This window comes from Ascidiella aspersa, chromosome 6, assembly GCF_963924565.1.
Source record: "Ascidiella aspersa chromosome 6, kaAscAspe10.2, whole genome shotgun sequence".
NCBI lineage: Eukaryota > Metazoa > Chordata > Ascidiacea > Phlebobranchia > Ascidiidae > Ascidiella > Ascidiella aspersa.
In genome coordinates, this window is record NC_139452.1 from 27473627 (window position 1) to 27495759 (window position 22133).

The 22133-nt window shown below is 35.0% G+C and overlaps 1 protein-coding gene across 1 annotated transcript; it reads right to left on the bottom strand.

The window, feature by feature from the left end:
• LOC146141069 (solute carrier organic anion transporter family member 4A1-like) lies at window positions 1-20686 on the bottom strand. The gene is made up of 12 exons (XM_083391922.1): window positions 20590-20686; window positions 19899-20030; window positions 18741-19013; window positions 18115-18230; window positions 9166-9256; window positions 8486-8698; window positions 7681-7853; window positions 6392-6553; window positions 5481-5656; window positions 3957-4169; window positions 2972-3142; window positions 1-983 (listed from the first exon to the last, which is right to left on the bottom strand). Exons 1-12 carry the CDS (start codon window positions 20664-20666, stop codon window positions 774-776), a joined length of 2007 nt encoding a protein of 668 aa, XP_083248048.1. The 5' UTR covers window positions 20667-20686; the 3' UTR covers window positions 1-773.
• Between the last annotated feature and the right edge of the window lie 1447 nt (window positions 20687-22133).

Genomic DNA, 22133 nt, shown 5'->3' on the forward strand with positions numbered 1-22133 from the left:
ATATTGATTGACAGGCTCTATGCGAATGTGTATATAGGCTTCAACTTGAAATAACGTAATATAACAAATATTATGCATAAAATAGATAAACAAATCAGCGTACAATTGCATTCGTTAGATAAAAACACTTGAAAAAACACGATAAGTGGCGCAATAATTAATCAACTGAAATCTAAAGAAACGTTTTTTATGTATAGGTAATGTACGTATATAAAAAATTCATCAATCTCCAGTTCAAAAGAATGTGTACACAAGTGTTCAAAAACGGTTTGCAGGAGTAATGTCGCTCCAGAAAACTCAGGTGCATTTTACCACGGTTACCGAAATCGCCAAATATGATTGATATGTAACAGATAATCCGTCAATTTAGGCCGGTGCAGCAAGGCTAGGTCACCGCAAACTTGCGAACTAATAGTTCATTAATAGAACGCAATTATAATTAGAAATCGACCGATATCACTTTTTCGGACCGATACCCGATTTTTTACGTTGCCAACCGATACCCGATATCGATTTTTCCTGTAATATAGTCAAATTTTGAATTAATGGAAGGATCAAAATAAGCTTCTACCTATATTTGAAATAATAATATTTTGCACATTACCTTTGCATGATGCTAAACAAAACAATGTTCCCCCCCAAAAAAGCCTCAAATCTAGGAAATTTATTTGATTTTAAGGAAGAACAAAATCAAATTTTCATAGTAAAATATCGGCCGATATTATCGGTAAACCGATATTTCGGTCGGTGTGATTATAATGTACACTGCTCATCTACGAAAACGCTGGATTTTCGATGCCTGTTGAAGGCTCCAATTCGGTTTTCTTATTTTCCTTATTACCGCCATCTTGATTGCCGTTAGATGTCGCGGTTGAGCCGGCTTCGTTTGTGACGTCATCCAGTGTAATATCGTCGTCAGCGTTTGAAGCAGCTTTAGGTTTGTAAAGGGCAAGTGATGTTATCAAAAATGCAATTGAAAAGGCCTAAAACGAAAAATATATTAACCGTTAAAGCTTACTTTGCCTTTGGTATTGCAACAATCCTTGTCGAACTGGAATAACGTTTGGTCCTGTTTTTGTACAGCTGGCATATACGTTAGACGGGATACGAAAACTGTTTTTTAATACCGTGAATTATCGATTACAAAAGTCCGTATTAAATTTTTAATTTGCAGCTATTGGGGCGAAGGCCAATTAAATTATTCTAAAACATGAAACCAATAGCTCGAACAGTAATCAAACCATCAATAAATAAGTCCTCAGTTTATTATCAATACGTTTTCTATTGTTCCAATCTTTGTATGGGCGAGTATAGCGATGTTTGTGGTAACAGGGTTTGTAATTCAAACTAGAAATGATTTATCGATTCGAAACCTATTTAAAGATAAGTTCTGCACTTCATATGGGTCATGTAAGCTATTGTTAGCAGAAATACGATTTTAGTTGGTTTGTCAAAATAGATTCAATTGTTTGATATGCTGTCATTGTTTATAGCAGCCACAGAATATATCTATTTGTTTATATTTTAAAGAGTAAACGTACTGTTTTATATCATTATTCAATGGCAGTCCTGTTCTAAAGCAATTTGCCACAATGAGTAGCCGAAAGTTTTTATTTTACTTGAGTGAGGAAACTTAGTTATATCTGCCTCACTGTCGAATAGTTCGTAGTGTTAACTGGAGAAACGAAGATAAAATCACGCATTTTATCAGCAAGCAAAATTAAAAGTGAAAATTTAGCGAGAAATTATCCAACGTGAAAATTTATGGATGTTTAGTAATTATTTTTTTTTGTATATGTTACGATCAATCTCCTCAAAGAGGTAACAGTGAAATAAATAAACTACGATAGCGCAATCCAAGAATTCAATACATACCTCAAACTATTCAATACATACCTCGAATCCATATGATAATTGTAAATAAAAATCATAAAAAAAAACATTTTTTTTAATTGGATATCAAAAGGCCTTAACCGAAGCCCATGGATTTCGAGCGGCGTTACATTTTTCAGGACTTAAAACCGAAACATTACAAATACTGGGATAAAACCTCAAAATTTGTGCGCTCTGTGCACATGAAACACATGATACGAAAAATTGTGAATCGTGAATTTGAGTGGCTCTTTTTTTAATATTGGGTTCACGGCATGACAAATATCGCCTTTTTTGCTGGAATCGCTGATGATCCAACACCATAAACCAGAACTCAACATAGATACAACCTCGGCACCTTTATACCTTTTTTTACACCTAGCAGTATGAACTGACCAATACATCGCCTTTTTTTCGCTGCTATTTTTTTCCTTTCTTTTTACGTTTTATCGCTTTTATCTTCACTTGATTTTTACGCTGATGATGGCATGAGTTATTGCTGAAACGTCTGTAAATTGCGAAATGTCGCTTTTATCAAATATTATGGCTTTTATATTTTTTTTTATTGGTTTTACATTTTTGGAAAATAAAAAACGAAAAAAAGACAAAGTAAGAAAATAAAACGTCACTATTATTATTGTTACGCCCTGCGTACGCTTACGCTTGTACTTTTCCCACCAACATTTTGAACCTTGCCAGTGCTTCGCAAATAAAACAAAGGTTGCAGAGCACTGTCTAAACCAGGGTTTCCTAAACTGGGGTCGATTGACCCCGTGGGGTCCGTAAGTTAGTTTCAGGGGGTCCATGAAACGTAAGTTAATTTTAGGGAGTCCCTAATTGAAATATTAGTGTAAATTTGAAAAGTAATCGTTTTTTCACAAAGAAAGCAGTTTATTTAAAAACAAAACGGTTGGCACGACTGTATCCATTCCACTCATACCAAAATTAACAGATTTATGAAGTTTATTTGCATTGTGACGCAATTTATGATGTCATTTTTCAAAGTTTTGCCTATCGTGGTCCACGTGACGTCAAAACAAATTTTAGGGGTCTACGGCTGCTCTAAACTCTAGGCAAAGTAAATACCATTGCAACGCACCTTGACTACTATTGTAAGAACAACAAGGTTCCTTGACATGAGGTTGTTGTCGTAGACGTTGCATGAACCCTGTTCACCACAAGATGTGCCCCACAAATCACAAGCTTTGTCCAGAACGAACCCGTAGAGAACAGGGCCGGGGACCGACCCAAAAATTCTTGCACACAAACCCTGGTTAAAAATAGGTTAAATCAAATATGCTGTTCCTGCCAGGCATTGTTTCAGTTGTAAAATTGTTCTTCCGGCAAATTTTTTTTAAAGTGCCAACGTTTCGATCACCTATTAGGGCGATCTTCTTCAGGGCAATGTAAAAAAATTATATATACATGTAAAACTAGACAAACAATAAAATAAAAAAAAATTGGTTTTGTTGCTAACTAGAATGTGCAGAGTTTTTGCTGTCGGGCAGACTTTGTTTTGAATTTACACATTCGTTGCAGAGAAAAAAGTTTTCATTTATTTCTTGCTTAATATTTTTGTTGATATCATGATTTTACAATGGTGAGCCAGCTTGAAAAGAAAAAAACACAATGTTGTTCCTACTATGTAGTTTAAATGATTTATCGTTTTGAAGTGTTTACGATTTATTCAGTGTTATCAAAGTAAAGAAAAAACACAATGGCATGTTTATAAAAAAGATATCAAATAAATGTAGACAATGACTTTTTTTCTTGCGAGCTCCGGTACCTCAGGGGGTAGTGGGGTTAGCAATGTGCTAACCTCCCCCTTTGGTTTGGGCTCATCATTGCCCTGTGTACAATGACTTTTTGAGGCAATCTCTAATATCAACAAAATGACCGACTTTGATAACAAAATGACCGACTTTGATTAAGAATTAAACAAAACACATAATGCATAAATGTAATGGCTCAACCTTCCATCGTGCATTTCAAAACGGTGTCACATTTTAGAAAATAAAACGAAAGCTATGCTATAGGTTTTTAAAAATCTCAGATCCGTCTGTGTTTGATTTGTTTTAACTCACGTGGATGCCAAGTCCCAGTGATCTCTGCGAAAAGGGAACAACTCGAATGGCCGTTTGCAAGATTGGCATTGCCGTGAGAAACGCCGTGAAAATAATCATAAAAACAAAGGCCAGGAAGAGGTGCGTTCCTCCAAACGGACAGATCTCGCCAGGGCAATAACCACGAGTTGCTGTCATGTTCGAAACGTCACCGATGCAGCTGCAGTTGGCATACTGCAAATGTAAACAGGCCGTTCAGGTGCTGATATTGTTATGAGGTACAAATGTTTAACGTACGAGTTTTAAACAGCCTTAATAACACCATATGGAAGTATTTTTGTTTGAAATATCATTAAAAGTCATGAGTGAGGTCCTTTTTAATTTTTTAATGTCGCTGCCGCAAACCAGGGCTTCGGAATCGGTTAAAAATAACCCGACTCCCACTCCCGAGTCCAACTCCGGTCGAATGTGCGATTTCGTCGAGTCCCGAGTACGGCCCTGAATCTACAGCCTGCATTCCGCTTATTTACTAAAATAACGTGGACATTAAGCAATCCACTTATAGGGGTGTCGTGTAATTCATTCACTTACAATACATGGTTGGAAAATATTCCACCATATGCTATCCACCTTTACAATTTCTATTTGGCGGCCATATCAGTTTAAAATTTGGCACTGCGCATGTCGGACTCGGGACTATGATAGTTTTACGTGGTCTTACTCGAGTCCCGAGTTCGACTCCAGCAAAAATAAACGGCTCCTCGAGTCCCGACTACGCATCCCTGCCGCAAACTAACCAGAAATGCAATTCAATAATAATGCCGCGACATATTTATTCAGACCAAGTCACATATATTATATTAAAATGTATGTGGAACATTAACAACACCAGGTGAAAGTATTTTGGTTTCAAATATCATTTAAAGTCATTAAACGGTGCTTCTTTTTAATGTTTTTAAGTTTAAATGTCGCTGCTGCAAACTTTTAACCAGAAATCCAATTCAATACTGATGCCAAGCTAGTACACCTCTTAACATTAAAAAGGACTTTTGGTATTAAGGATTTGGCGACATATTATTTCACACCAAATGTTATATTAAAATGTTTATCTGAAAGGCTTAGTTTTCTCTTCAAAAAACTGAGTAAAATACCACCAGTAAAAAATGTAAAGCCTACCAAACGGCGGTGGACATTTAGAAGCGCTGGTTTAAAGTGTATATTATATATTTTATCAAATCTAAAAAAGAGGTTAAGATACAGTAAGGCTAACAGGAGTCAATTATAATTTTTGAATGTAATAACAAGAGTGTTTTGCCGATATTAACATACTGAATGCCACAAAATGACTTAAGTCCCAATGAAGTCCTTTGCAAAATAACTTCAGTAAATAACTAAAGTTTTTTCGTAAATGACTTCAGTCAGGTCATTTCACCCAAAGGACTGAAGTCAAGTCAAGTTATTTAAAAACAGTAACTTAAGTGCACTCAAGTCATTAAAACACCGCTGAATGAACATCAAATCCACGTGGACAAAATAATATCTTACTGTTCCATTTTGAAAGCTCGAACAGCCGGCATAACACGCAGAGTAGTAAGTCACATCATCAGAACCACAAACTGGATCAAATATGTCGCTTGAGCAGAAGCAGTTATCGTTGCAAGTTGCATTAAGACCTGTTGCATTTGAACTTCCCGCATAACCAACCTTGGCACCGGCAAATGCTGTGAAAAACAAAGTAATTTTAAAGGAAACTAAAAAGAAAATTCGGGCAAAAAAATAATCAGTCCTGAAAATAAATTTTTGGCCCATATAAAACTATTTTTTATCGAAGTTGTATTCTGTCGGAAATTCTCATCCAGTCTAGTGACTATATAACTATCGTCCATTGTAAGTTTGTTAACATGATATAACCACACTTCACCAAAGAAAAGCACGAGTTTGTATACGAGGATGAGGACATAACAAATAATAAAGTCTGGTGACTATATAATTATCGTCAATTGTACACTTCACCACAAAAAGCACGAGTATGGATCTAAGTACGAGACGAGAGAACAACTAATAATTGGTGGGCGAAAAGAAGACTTAATCACGTTAAAACAAATCACTTTTCGGTATACCGAACTGTTTGTGTCTTACCACGAACAAAGTAATTACGGACCAAAATTCTTAAAACCAATCCTAATGTTTCGTAATTCGTAAAGTTAAATAACAATGCACCGTACGTTGTTTGTAAACAAATGCTTACCCCCAAAAAATCAGTCCACCTTTTTTAGTTAATCTAGCGAATTTCGCACTTGAGAAAATATTTTAAATAAACTGCAAGTTTTTTGTTATTTTTGTTTTTTGGCAGGTTGATTTAAATGCCAGCAACAAAATAGTGGCAAATGTACAGCAAAAAGTAAAACTGGCGCTCAAACGCAAAAATAAAACAAACAGTTTCGTAGCCAACCTACGGATGTTTGGGCAGATCTGGAGAAATATTAAACACGAGATTGTTCCAATCACTGAAATGCACAAACAGTAGATCTGCATTTGACGAACTGACAACTTCGCCTTGGTCACAATGAAACCTCCGATAAAATGTCCACCGGCACCACCCAAAATGGCAATTAGACCTGAAAAAAATATACATTTGTAAATATTGAAAAAACGTATATAGAGTAGACTAGAGGAATCCGGTGGGACTATATAAAGACAAAATGTATTAATTCGCGACAAGCTTTCGCACAACCGTGCTTCATCAGGTCAAAGTAGTAATATGCTTTGACCCTTTGATACTTTGACCTGATGAAGCACACGGTTGTACGAAAGCTAATAAAAAATTAATACAGTACCGCCCGATTCCTCTATTTAGAATTAGACAAATAATAGAGTTCCCCAAACTACGGCCCCTGGGGTAAATTCTTCCGGCCCAAAATGTATTTTCAAAATACACGGTTAACTATGTTGAAAATAAATCAAGAGATAACCTTTTTTATATGGGCTTTGATATTCCTTCTACAGCTCAATGATTTACTGGAGATGTTTGTAGGATCCAAATACAAATTATGTAAAATTTGTTTTTTATGATGATCGAGTAAATAACATCTAACACAAAATTTTATATTCGGCAAGCGACCTCAATTTTTTATAGACTTCCGGTCCCTTTTGAAAAAAGTTTGGTAACCTCTGGTTAAGACTTTCGAAGGCTGTATTAAACTTCTCACTTGCAACCGAGGAGAGAGAAGTCTTCAGGCCCCACGATTATATATTTTTTAATTATAAGCCAATTCAACTCAAATTTCTCGTTTTCATTAAGATTTTAGAGACCTCTCTTTTAACGTGAGGTATTTTCCAAAAATACGCGAGGCATTTTCCGCGAGCAAGGGGTTAGCAAGTCTTGTTAGCCAACTAAAGAGTTTGTAACTCATAAAAGTTTGATTACCGAACTATTTGAATTTACTTTAAAATGAATGAACGATACACACACACATATGTGTTCAACAACTGTTATCTAGCCCTTGTAATGCAGCCTTTAGACAAACGATTATTAGTACACTGAAAGCTATCGCAGACTCTGCAGTGAGGCTTGAACTCACGACCTCCGGTTATACCGTGACCGTCGCTCTACCAACTGAGCTACACAGACTCTACCAATGCTACACTATGTTGGTACAAGCAACCTAATATTAAAGGGATCACGTTGAACTGTTTTCACAGACAAAATCGTGTTTTATTCGTGTAAACTAGCAGCAGTACGAACCGACGTAAAATGCAGCGTCTGATGCCGTGATCCTGAACATTGACTCGACGATTTTAGCTCCGAATGTCGACAAACCAGTCAGCAGCAAAGTCTCCATTGCGGCATAGAGGGAAATGAAGACGAACGATGGATTTCGCAGTAAAGAGTACAAGCACTTGGGAAGGTCACGAACGCTGTAAAGGTTTAAAAGAGTGATTATTATCAAACTTTCCGACTTGGGCTCCACTGCTCCGAATTTGTTTTTGAAAGAACCGTAAGGCGCAACAGCATCAGACCTACTATGTTGCCGAGGCTGTGGAAAAACATGTTTAGTTTCAAATTTTGTTTATAAGTTATTAGAACACTGAGAATTGCATGTATTTTTGCAATTCAGTCAATGGTTCGTGATTTAACTCAACGTTGTTTACCTTAAAAGGAAATATCTCACGTAAACAGAAAATTACCGGTCGAAAAAATTAAAATTATATTTTGACTGGATAAGATGACTAGACTTGACTTACGTATTTTTGACAAATTCGTTTGGTTGCAATCAAATGTTTTTATTGAGCAATTTTTGTAAAACATAAAACAATTAGCTTACTATATGTTGCGTTTTTGTTATTTTTTTAGTTGAATTATTGCTCATAATTACCTATTTTAATAGTTTAAAGTTTAATTTTTATGACAAGGACTTGACTTGGAGTTAACTTTAGTAACTGACGACTTGAACTGGGTCTTCAAAATGACTTGTTTACAACACTGGTCTGTAGAATAATGGGAATGATGGATACATTAGAGACATGAAGTCTGCTTTCCTTTCGCGTACCTTCTTCCAATCTCCTCATTATCCTTAAGTTCATTCGCGATCCGATTTTGATGCATTTCTGTTTCCCTATTCTTTCTAACTTTCTCAGTATTTGGAAGTTGCCGTGGAAACATGAGCATTGGTAATCCCCAAATCACAAAGATGACTCCAAAGATTAGAAAACCGATCCACCAAGCGCCAACGAATTGAGGACTGTCTATGGGAAGTCCGGGACTGTAAAAACGAAGTCTTAGCGTTAGAGATATTCATTGTGGTGTGGCTCGCCAGGGCTTTAGGTCAAAAGTTTTAATTCCTTTCGAAGGTGGGAAATGTTTTGTTGAACACTGTCACTACTGAGGGAGGTGAAAAGTTTGGGAATCCATTGCAATGTGTTTTAAGCCAATTTATAGGGAGGGATGTTCAAAGTAGAATATAGGATCCTAAGATTCGAATTCTAATTGTATTATAACTTTTTTTTAATAATGTATGACAAAAACAACGGGAAATCAATAGTTCTTAACTCTCCAATGTTTTTTAATATAAATTTGTGTATTAAATATTCATTTTTCTTAAAAATATGATGCAAGGTAAAAAAATATTGTTTACATAGCTATCAACGATGTGTGGTAAACTAACCATTACTAAACAGCAAAAAAAATATTACATTTATTAAATCAGGCTTTTCCAAAAACATTACTTACTTTTCTCCCAAGTTCGTGTACATTGAAAGAAACTGTCCAGCCAAAATAAATCCAATCCCTGGACCAAACAACGAAAAAGCAAACATGATTCCTGAATATAAACATTCTGGTTAATCAACATTTGCAACCAATTCACAATTTGAATAAACAACATAAATGAAAAGCAACTTTAAGAATTTTTTTTTCAATAAAATAATTTAAAATATTAAAATTGAAAAAGCTATTCAGTAAGTTAAAAACCAATATATAATGTTTTTTAATCATAAAATAACGTTTTCATTTTGATTCCTAAATGGTTAATATTATTATAGCCCAGTCTTGCAGAAATTTTAAATAAAAACAAAACAAAACTAGACGGGGGTGCGGTTGTTGTTTATTTTGTCAGGGGGTATACTTTCAAGGTTTAGTGTTATTTTTTTTTAATTTTTAATTTTTTTTTTTTTTTAATTTTTTTTTTAATATTTTTGATTGACTTAATTATTTATTTTTATTTTTCAATATTTTTATTTTTTAATGTTTTTATTTTTATTATTTATTTTTTTTATTTAGTTTTTTTTGATTTTTGTTTTAATTTTTCATTTTTTATGTTTTATTTTTATTTTCATTTTTTTTTTTATTTAATACTTTTTATTTTTTAATATTTTGTATTGTGTATTTTATATTATATATTTTGTTTTTCATTTTCCTTAACTTGTTTCTGCAAGCAAAAACAGATATGGGCCGAAAAATTCCCCACTTAAGCCTTTGATGCGAAAGGGATTCAAATATGGCGTAGATTTTGGGAAATGATCGAAACATATATTTGATAAATAGAATTTACGTAGATAGTGTGTATGGCCATTTTATTACATTTTGGCCAGCTTACGTGTTTGAAAAACAAATATTATCATTCTCCCAAAGACTTAAAATGGTTTAACGCCTATGGTTTGCTATACTTTTGCAAACTTTTACTCGGTAAATTTTTACCATGGCTTGGTCCGAGCAATCACTGTTAAAACAGACTTTAAATCTGTAGTTTTAAACAATATGAAACACACTATTATGTTCTCAATACGCAAACTATTAAATCGAAAGTTTTGCTAGTTGTTTAGGCCTGATGTTGGTAGGTTGGTTGGAGCAACATGCACAACAGGTGCTAACAGAGAGGCGTACACTGCCTTAAGATTTCGCATTTAAATTTGCAGCGGACACTTGATTATTAGGCGAAGCTTATCGCAAAGTAATTGGTCGCCCGAAAAAATGCTGACGCTGCATTTAAAGCAAGCATTATAAATGTGTCGCCGATATTCTGCTTTGAACATCCCTACTCGAAATGCTTCCCTCCGTTAATTGTACGGTGGGTGAAACTTTATTCACGGCCTTACCTCTTTGTGTATTACCGCGACAATACGATGAAATACGATTTGGAGAATATTGGAAACATCGTATTTGGAGAATATTTGCTATTTGCACCTGTTCTGTATGTTACTCCAATCCAACATATCTACACACAATTATAAGTTGTGTATAATAATATAATAACTTATGGCTTTGAAGCGAAGGGGGTTCAAATATGGCGTAGATTTTGGCAAATGATCGAAACATACATTTGATCAATAAAAATTTACGTAGATAATGCTTACGGCCATGTTATTACATTTTGGTCAGCTAGCATGTTTAAAAAGTCAATATTTTCATTCTCTCTAAATGATTTAACGTCTATGGTTTGCTATACTTTTTCCAACTTTTACTGTGTAAATTTTTACCATGCCTTGGTCTGAGCAATCACTGTTGAAACAGAGTTTAAATCTGTAGTTTTGAGCAATATGCAAACACGTTTATGTGCCTAATAAGCCACGTTTTATATTGAAAGTTTTGCCAATTTATATCCAATAAATGCAAGATTTATTTATTTATGACGCCATGTTATGACGTAGCTTTGTAACGTCGTCGTTAAGAATGCGTTAAACTTAAGCTTTTTGTTGTTGCGGCCCTTGTATAATTATATTTGCTTAGACCTGGTGTTGATATGTTTGAATGGTGCAACAATTGCAACATGTGATAACAGAGATGTGTACACTGCCTGTAGGATTCGCATTTAAATTTGCGGTGGTAAAATATTTTGTGTTGTAAGAGCAATAGGTTTTTTTACTTAGAGAGGCCTCTTTATGAAAGGCAAGTCGCATGTGCATAGTTTTACTAGGCAAGCCACTTCCAACACAAATGTTGCACGCGCGGGACAATAGGGCGCAGCAGGGATGCCAGCAGCCGCCTCGTTGCGACGCGAGCTGGACAAAGCAAGCGAATGTGAACGAATTCTGTATGATTGTTTTTCTGCTGCTAGATGGCTGTCGTTAGCTACAAAGTGCTAAAACGCAATATTTCAGGTTTTTACCCCCCAAGCAAAGGCCCCTGGGAGTGCAGCCTCATAAACTTTTACAAAGCACCTACATACCACTCTACGCCATGTCTAAAAATTTGAAGGTTCTACGATGTCTACTTTTTCTATAAAGCTTCGGACAAAAGTCGGTCTGAAACAAACCATAGGAAACCATAGGAAACCAAAAAAGAACTAGACGGGGGTGCGGTTGTTGTATATTTTGTCAGGGGATATATTTTCAGGGCTTAGTGTTTATTTTCAATTTTTACTTTATTTTAATTTTTTTTTTTTAATTTTTTTTTTAATATTTTGTATTGTGTACTTTATATTATATATTTTGTTTTTCATTTTCCTTAACTTGTTTCTGCAAGCAAAAACAGATATGGGCCGAAAACTTCCCCACTTAAAATATGCCTTTGATGCGAAAGTGGTTCAAATATGGCGTAGAATTTGGGGAATGATCGAAACATATATTTGATAAATAGAATTTACTTAGATAATGCATATGGCTATTTTATTAAATTTTGACCAGCTTACATGTTTGAAAATCAAATATTATCATTCTCTTAAAGACTAAAAATGGTTTAACGCCTATGGTTTGCTATACTTTTGCAAACTTTCACTAGGTAATTTTTTACCATAGCTTAGTCCGAGCAATCACTGTTAAAACAGGCTTTAAATCTGTCGTTTCAAACAATATGAAAAACACTATTACGTGCCTAATACGCAAACTATTAAATCGAAAGTTTTGCTAGATAAGTTTAGGCCTGATGTTGGTATGCTGGTTGGAGCAAGATGCACAACAGGTGCTAACAGAGAGGCGTAGACTGCCTTAAGATTTCGCATTTAAACTTGCGGCGGTAAATACACCCTATTGACACTTAATTATTAGGCGAAGCTTATCGCGAAGTAATTGGTCGCCCCAAAAAATGCTGACGCCGCATTTAAAGGAAGCATTATAAATGTGTCGCCGATATTCTGCCTTGAACATCCCTACTCGAAATGCTTCCCTCCCGTTAATTGTACGGTGGGTGAAACTTTATTCACGGCCTTACCTCTTTGTGTGTATTACCGCGACAATACGATGAAATACGATTTGGAGAATATTGGAAACATCGTATTTGGAGAATATTTGCTATTTGCACCTGTTCTGTATGTTACTCCAATCCAACATATCTACACACAATTATAAGTTGTGTATAATAATATAATAACTTATGGCTTTGAAGCGAAGGGGGTTCAAATATGGCGTAGATTTTGGCAAATGATCGAAACATACATTTGATCAATAAAAATTTACGTAGATAATGCTTACGGCCATGTTATTACATTTTGGTCAGCTAGCATGTTTAAAAAGTCAATATTTTCATTCTCTCTAAATGATTTAACGTCTATGGTTTGCTATACTTTTTCCAACTTTTACTGTGTAAATTTTTACCATGCCTTGGTCTGAGCAATCACTGTTGAAACAGAGTTTAAATCTGTAGTTTTGAGCAATATGCAAACACGTTTATGTGCCTAATAAGCCACGTTTTATATTGAAAGTTTTGCCAATTTAAATCCAATAAACGCAAGATTTATTTATTTATGACGCCATGTTATGACGTAGCTTTGTAACGTCGTCGTTAAGAATGCGTTAAACTTAAGCTTTTTGTTGTTGCGGCCCTTGTATAATTATATTTGCTTAGACCTGGTGTTGATATGTTTGAATGGTGCAACAATTACAACATGTGCTAACAGAGATGTATACACTGCCTGTAGGATTCGCATTTAAATTTGCGGTGGTAAAATATTTTGTGTTGTAAGAGCAATAGGTTTTTTTACTTAAGAGGCCTCTTTATGAAAGGCAAGTCGCATGTGCATAGTTTTACTAGGCAAGCCACTTCCAACACAAATGTTGCACGCGCGGGACAATAGGGCGCAGCAGGGATGCCAGCAGCCGCCTCGTCGCGACGCGAGCTGGACAAAGCAAGCGAATATGAACGAATTCTGTATTAAAGTTTTTCTGCTGCTAGATGGCTGTCGTTAGCTACAAAGTGCTAAAACGCAATATTTCAGGTTTTTACCCCCCAAGCAAAGGCCCCTGGGAGTGCAGCCTCATAAACTTTTACAAAGCACCTACATACCACTCTACGCCATGTCTGAAAATTTGAAGGTTCTACGATGTCTACTTTTTCTATAAAGCTTCGGACAAAAGTCGGTCTGAAACAAACCATAGGAAACCATAGGAAACCATAGGAAACCAAAAAAGAACTAGACGGGGGTGCGGTTGTTGTATATTTTGTCAGGGGGTATATTGTCAGGGCTTAGTGTTTATTTTTATTTAGTTTTATTTTTTTTTTGAAATTGATTTTATTTATTTATTTATTTTTTTTCAATTTTATTTTTCATATTCATTTTTTTATTTTTATTTTATTTAATATTTTTTTTATTTTACACTTTTTATTTTTTAATATTTTGTATTTTGTATTGTGTATTTTATATTATAGATTTCATATTTTGTTTTTCATTTTCCTTAACTTGTTTCTGCAAGCAAAAACAGATATGGGCCGAAAACTTCCCCACTTTGATGCGAAAGGGGTTCAAATATGGCGTAGTATTTGGGGAATGATCGAAACATATATTTGATAAATAGAATTTGCGTAGATAATGTACATGGCCATTTTATTACATTTTGGCCAGAGCTTACGTGTTTGAAAACCAAATATTATCATTCTCCTCAAGACTTAAAATGGTTTAACGCCTATGGTTTGCAATACTTTTGCAAACTTTTACTCGGTAAATTTTTACCATGGCTTGGTCCGAGCAATCACTGTTAAAACAGACTTTAAATCTGTAGTTTTAAACAATATGAAACACACTATTATGTGCCTAATACGCAAACTATTAAATCGAAAGTTTTGCTAGTTGTTTAGGCCTGATATTGGTATGTTGGTTGGAGCAACATGCACAACAGGTGCTAACAGAGAGGCGTACACTGCCTTAAGATTTCGCATTTAAATTTGCGGCGGTAAATACACCCTATTGACACTTGATTATTAGGCGAAGCTTATCGCAAAGTAATTGGTCGCCCCAAAAAATGCTGACGCCGCATTTAAAGCAAGCATTATAAATGAGTCGCCGATATTCTGCTTTGAACATCTCTACTCGCAATGCTTCCCTCCGTTAATTGTACGGTGGGTGAAACTTTATTCACGGCCTTACCTCTTTGTGTATTACAGCAACAATACGATGAAATACGATTTGGAGAATATTGGAAAAATCGTATTTGGAGAATATTTGCTATTTGCACCTGTATAGTATGTTACTCCAATCCAACATATCAACACACAATTTTAAGTTGTGTAGGCCTGGTGTTGATATGTTGGATTAGAGTTGCCACCAGATTTCGCATTTAAATTTGCGGCGCCTTTGATGCGAAAGGGGTTCAAATATGGCGTAGAATTTGGGGAATGATCGAAACATATATTTGATAAATAGAATTTACTTAGATAATGCATATGGCTATTTTATTAAATTTTGACCAGCTTACGTGTTTGAAAATCAAATATTATCATTCTCTTAAAGACTAAAAATGGTTTAACGCCTATGGTTTGCTATACTTTTGCAAACTTTCACTAGGTAATTTTTTACCATAGCTTGGTCCGAGCAATCACTGTTAAAACAGGCTTTAAATCTGTAGTTTCAAACAATATGAAAAACACTATAATGTTCTCAATACGCAAACTATTAAATCGAAAGTTTTGCTAGATGTTTGGGCCGGATGTTGGTAGTATGCTGGTTGGAGCAAGATGCACAACAGGTGCTAACAGAGAGGGTAGACTGCCTTAAGATTTCGCATTTAAACTTGCGGCGGTAAATACACCCTATTGACACATAATTATTAGGCGAAGATTATCGCGAAGTAATTGGTCGCCCGAAAAAAAACTAACGCCGCATTGAAAGCAAGCATTATAAATGAGTCGCCGATATTCTGCTTTGAACATCTCTAATCGCAATGCTTCCCTCTGTTAATTGTACGGTGGGTGAAACTTTATTCACGGCCTTACCTCTTTGTGTATTACCGCGACAATACGATGAAATACGATTTGGAGAATATTGGAAAAATCGTATTTGGAGAATATTTGCTATTTGCACCTGTTCTGTATGTTACTCCAATCCAACATATCTACACACAATTATAAGTTGTGTATAATAATATAATAACTTATGGCTTTGAAGCGAAGGGGGTTCAAATATGGCGTAGATTTTGGCAAATGATCGAAACATACATTTGATCAATAAAAATTTAAGTAGATAATGCTTACGGCCATGTTATCACATTTTGGTCAGCTAGCATGTTTAAAAAGTCAATATTTTCATTCTCTCTAAATGATTTAACGTCTATGGTTTGCTATACTTTTTCCAACTTTTACTGTGTAAATTTTTACCATGCCTTGGTCTGAGCAATCACTGTTGAAACAGAGTTTAAATCTGTAGTTTTGAGCAATATGCAAACACGTTTATGTGCCTAATAAGCCACGTTTTATATTGAAAGTTTTGCCAATTTAAATCCAATAAACGCAAGATTTATTTATTTATGACGCCATGTTATGACGTAGCTTTGTAACGTCGTCGTTAAGAATGCGTTAAACTTAAGCTTTTTGTTGTTGCGGCCCTTGTATAATTATATTTGCTTAGACCTGGTGTTGATATGTTTGAATGGTGCAACAATTACAACATGTGCTAACAGAGATGTGTACACTGCCTGTAGTATTCGCATTTAAATTTGCGGTGGTAAAATATTTTGTGTTGTAAGAGCAATAGGTTTTTTTACTTAGAGAGGCCTCTTTATGAAAGGCAAGTCGCATGTGCATAGTTTTACTAGGCAAGCCACTTCCAACACAAATGTTGCACGCGCGGGACAATAGGGCGCAGCAGGGATGCCAGCAGCCGCCTCGTCGCGACGCGAGCTGGACAAAGCAAGCGAATATGAACGAATTCTGTATTAAAGTTTTTCTGCTGCTAGATGGCTGTCGTTAGCTACAAAGTGCTAAAACGCAATATTTCAGGTTTTTACCCCCCAAGCAAAGGCCCCTGGGAGTGCAGCCTCATAAACTTTTACAAAGCACCTACATACCACTCTACGCCATGTCTGAAAATTTGAAGGTTCTACGATGTCTACTTTTTCTATAAAGCTTCGGACAAAAGTCGGTCTGAAACAAACCATAGGAAACCATAGGAAACCATAGGAAACCAAAAAAGAATAACGGCAAAAACAAGATATGTCCCGAAAATAAATTTTCGGCCCATATAATAACGGCAAAAACAAGATATGTCCCGAAAATAAATTTTCGGCCCATATAATTGCAGCACACTTGTTGCGCCCCCGCCGCGACCTGCGCACTGGGGCCTGGCCACATACAGTTGCCCGGCGGGTCGCAACCGCGTGAGTTCTTGTTGTTTGCAAAGGTTGCTGGTCAGATATGCTACCTGTCATAACCACAACTAAAATTCCATTCAAAAGTATATTGTTACAACGAATTAAAACGTTATCAAATAGCATTAGTGAACGTTATTTTCAAGTTAATGTGAGACAGACAGCCACCGCCTATTGCAGCGACTGTCGGCTAAGACTTCGCAAAAGACTTCTCTAGAGAAAAGCTCAAAACAGCTAAGAAACGACGTGTATATACCCAATACGTAGGAAGAAAAAGAACACGAAAGTTACGTCATATTTGGCCAATAAGACTGGCCGGCACTCTAAAAACATGGCTAGGCATTACAGCGGCCATTCTAAGGCCAATTTGCAGCGGGAGTCAGACGCCAGCGAAACAAGTGGCTTGTTTGCGGAACGTGAGAAAACCGCCTGCAAGACTGACAGTTATAGATTACGAGATTAAAGGTTACATGTCAAGTTTGAAACGAGGCGAGAGAACGCAATACGGAAAACGTTACATCATGAAATATTATATTATTCAACCAACAATACATTTGATTATGCGAAAGCTAGAACGCGCTAATCTAAAGCCCTATTTAAAAATTCGTAAGATAACTTAATATTAATATGAACTCTAAGATTTGACTTATGGCAATTAATTAATTTAGGTGTTTAAGTGTTGATGAACACGTAACAACACTCCTATGTACTAACCCAAAAATCCAAAAATGTTTTTAAATTATAAAATGGAAGTTTTATTGTTTTCCTAAAAGGTATTATTCTTAGCCCTAAATTGTATCAATTTTAAATGAAAAATTTATAAATTTTAGCACACTCGTGTCTACTAAACCAAAGAACCTGAAAATCTATGTTTTTTTAATCATTTAATGCCCTGAACACAACGTTGTTTTTAATACCGTGTAATGGTATAACCCTTACCTTTAGGTCATTAAAATGCAGTTTGTTTTTGCATTATATTAATCATCTAAAGTTATTTAAATATAATTAATTAACGCTCCCTAAATCAGTGATTTCTTAATGTTTGATATGTTTACGTTTAAATTTAACCGTTTGTTACACTTTCCAATCCTTTGTTTACGCTTGAATTTGATTGTTTTCTCAACAAAGCCTTTTGTGCAGGTAGAATAATAGTTTTACTGTAGCTACATACCATGAAAAAGTGATGAATTTACTTGTTTGACATTTTCATCCAAATAAGCCAACCCTAGTGTGTATATCGGGCTTGAGCTGGCACCAATTAAGAGCATCGCAAAATAGAAAACAAACCTATAAATTAAGGACCTAAATGTTAAAATCCAATATTTGTAGGCTTACATGTGTTTACCAAAAGTGCTAATCCACTTTACCATTTAAAAACGTTGAAATATGCACAAATTGTTTTTAGACACATACAATTCTACAAATATTATACAAGGCCAAAAAATTATACAAAAGGCCACAGGCTAAGTCTGGCCTGCCAAGCAATTCAATCCACCAGCTGCTAACTTTTCATAAACCAGTCTTTACCAAGCAATGTCTTTGTTTTTTAAATATTTTATTGAATAAATTACACTTGTACAGAAAACCCCATTCATTACGGATTGTTTACCACATTGTCAAAACCACGGCAATAACAACTATAATATGAATCCCTTTTGACTTTTTTATTCCTTACGAAAAAATTTTACTAGCATGTCAAAACCATAATATTTACACCGGTAATACAAATCCCTTTTGGACTTTTTTTGTTTCTTATGAGGCCTCCCTTCTAAACAAATTGCCCATCCCTGTGCTAACCTGTAGTTCCTTAAGGTTGAATCTGTGCAAAGACCACTGTTAATCTCTGTAGAGCTACAGGTGCTTGCCGTCGCATTTGCAATCACGTATTCCGGTGCAATAAACTTCGGCAGGGAGAAAACAATTCCACCCAAGCCCATCAACATAAAGCTGTACCCCAGCCAGAGGGGCTTGTGCCCCCTACCCCCGACGAAAGACACAATCACCAGAAAGATGCACAGCATATCGTAGCAACTGGCAATCAAACCAGACTCGGCACTACCAAGCTGAAATCTAAAGGCAAATATGTTGAGATTAGAAAAATTGTACCAAAGGGTGCAGAAGAAATATCGAAGCAGAAGTTGGTAGCATGTTTTGACTGTTTGATACAGAAGTTGGTTGACTGTTTGAATAATACTTTATTAATTCTTTTTAACATGCAAAATAGAGCACTGTTGGAAGTTAAAAAATTGTATCAAAGGGCACAGAATACAGAAAGTTGGTAGCACATTTTGACTGTTTTGAATAATACTTTATTTGTTTTTGACATGAAAAGAGAGCACTGGTATCAAATGAAAATGTTCTAGCTATAAAGATTTTGTTGAAACAGTAAAATAATATTTGGTCTTGTCCTGACCGCCTTTTCAAAATCTTAGAATGGAAACTGTTACACAATGCTGAAAAATCTGTAAATTATTTAATCACGGCAGAAATTTTCAGCCAAAAATAAGGTATATTTTAGTTTTGTCAATGTTTAATTATGTGAAAAAATACTAGCATTTAAATGTATGATTTTTAAAGCATGAAAAAGCAATATCAAAACATATCAAATTTAGCACAGGAATATTTTCCATTCACATCATTATGAGAATGAATGGCAATTTAAACTAAATTGATTACTTTAATTAAATGTGATTCTTTTTTTAGAATCTAGAATCTAGAATTTAAGAATTCAGTAAATCTAATTTTAATCTAATTTTTGAAAACTAAAATGATTTTTGAAAAATTAAAATTATTTCGTATCAAGTTAAATTCTAATCTAATTTTTTAGAAAGCTAAAATACACCTATTCCCAAGTCTGCTCTTCATTGTACAGAAAAATAACAAATAGTGAACACAACACATACATAGAGATGTTTCTTTTGTAAAAGTAATCTTAAAAAACATTCATGACAGCACCTGGTTTCTATTGTTGAAATGGAAGCTGATACAAGTCCATTGATGATTAGCCCCTGAATAAATCCTCCAATAGAAATTGCTAACAATGCACCAACAGGGTTCGCACAACACTGCAAACTGCGGACTGGGTACCTGTATCAAAACAATCTCTTCAATGAACAAAAGCTAAAAATAAATATGTTTTTATGTTTAAAGTTTGTTTTTCAGATACAATTGACATTACACAGAACAAATATTTTACATATACTTTTTGTGTAACACAGTTTGTTTTTTTTTACCGATTCTTATTTTATATAATATTTGCATCATTAGGCAGGATCAAATTAAAATATTTAGATTATACATTTGACATTATAGAAAAGAAATATTTTACATATAGTTTTTCTTATACAAAAACTGGTAATAAAACCCAGTCTGCATTTTTTTATAGATTTCAGATGTACCTTTGCTAATGTGCCATTAAGGTTTTATGCATTCCTTAAGGCCTCAGGTGTGTTATACCAGCCGGGCAGCAAAAATATCTAATGTGCGAAGTTTACTAAATGAGCTGTTTACAAAAAAAGACTTGAAAAAATCTACAAACTGCCACAGATGTAGACAGAAATGCACAAATTGCATAAAATCGTAATTAGCATTTGATATTAGAAGTGTGGTACAGCCTTAAGATAAAACCAGTACAAAGTGTATTAACCTTTTTCTTGTCTTTGCAACACATCCAAATTCGCAGCCACATGTCTCTTCCAGAGGCCATTCAGCATTTTCAGTCATCCTAAATTTCCTGAAGGATGTTTCTTTTAAACATTTAAAGGTAAAATCATGATTTTGTTGATATAAATGAATATAGAGACATTTGAAACATTAAACACGATACCTACTTCTCTATGAGCTTTGATATTTCTACTACATCTAACTAAAGCAGCCCTGGGCAGATATAATTCAACCCGCAGCTCATTTTAAATAACTTTTTCAGTTAATAATAAGCCTTTTTTTTTCTTCATAATTTCAGAATGCCTATTTCTACTCTTACCATCTTGCCAAAACAAGAATATTTCAAATTTATTAAAATTAATCACAGTTGTATTAAGTGTATTCAACATCCATTTGCTGTTTTCTCATAAAATATTTGCCACTTCCTGAAGTAAAACCTCCAACCTTTATGTTCCAAAATCACTATATGAATGTTGCAATGCAAGTACAAACAATAACAACACTTAAGAAATGGACAACCTTTAGTCAAACCAGACTGTTGTAAACTCTGAGTTAGAAGTCTGCATTATCATGGCACTTATTGCCAAGATTTTGGGAGTGCAGCACCAAATTTTGAGGAGTGTAATCTGTTTTTCGGAGGTTGGGATTCCTACCACAACTCAACCTTTTCGGAAATATTGTTGTGCAATTGACTAATTCAGCTATGCACACAAAGTTTTTTCAAAAAAAAGATTTTCTTTAATCGGGTGTTCGGTTTGCTTAAATGCATGCAGACTGTCACGGGGCGATGTTTATGCGGCTGTAATAAAGTTATAGCTAAAATTAGTGCAGCTGTTATGCATTTAGCCTGCTTAAATAAAAATGCGCAGCAGTAAAAAAACGCGACTGAAATTTCGCGTTTGAGTTACTTTACGCGGCTGAATGCATTTCATGGTGGTATTTCACGATATGCGAGTTTGGGCTGAGAGTGCAACTGAGCATGTGATTTAACATGCTGAACATCTCGATCTGTGGCAGTACTAAGTAGGCTAGTTCATTCGGAAAATTGTCCGTTTTTTTCCGGCGCTTGTCTAAAATCCTACCACGTTTGTTTAGATTTAGAATAAAGAAACGAGTTGTCAAATATCAAATTGCAAAGAAGAAGTAAATGAATAAGGGAGAATAAGTTTCATAATAAAACTTGGCCCACCCGAACTCAAACGCTAAATCTCAACCTAACCAAAGTATTGTTAGCACTATAAAAGCCCGGACAAAAATTTGGCAAGATGCTAGATCAGCGCTGATTTCCCGGCATACAAATACAGCCGCAGCACATTTCGTGGAACGTGAAATTCGTTCATCTGCGCAAATTGGAGTCAGCAAAATGCGAAATACCCAATTCATGCTTGTACAGTTTTCAATAGTATGCAATTCATTCATAGCGACGCAAAATTTCAAAACAATGTTAATACAAGTGCAGTACATTGATTATATCCGCGCAATATCCAAAGTTTCCAATCTAGTACTAACTGTTGTTTTCCTTAATAA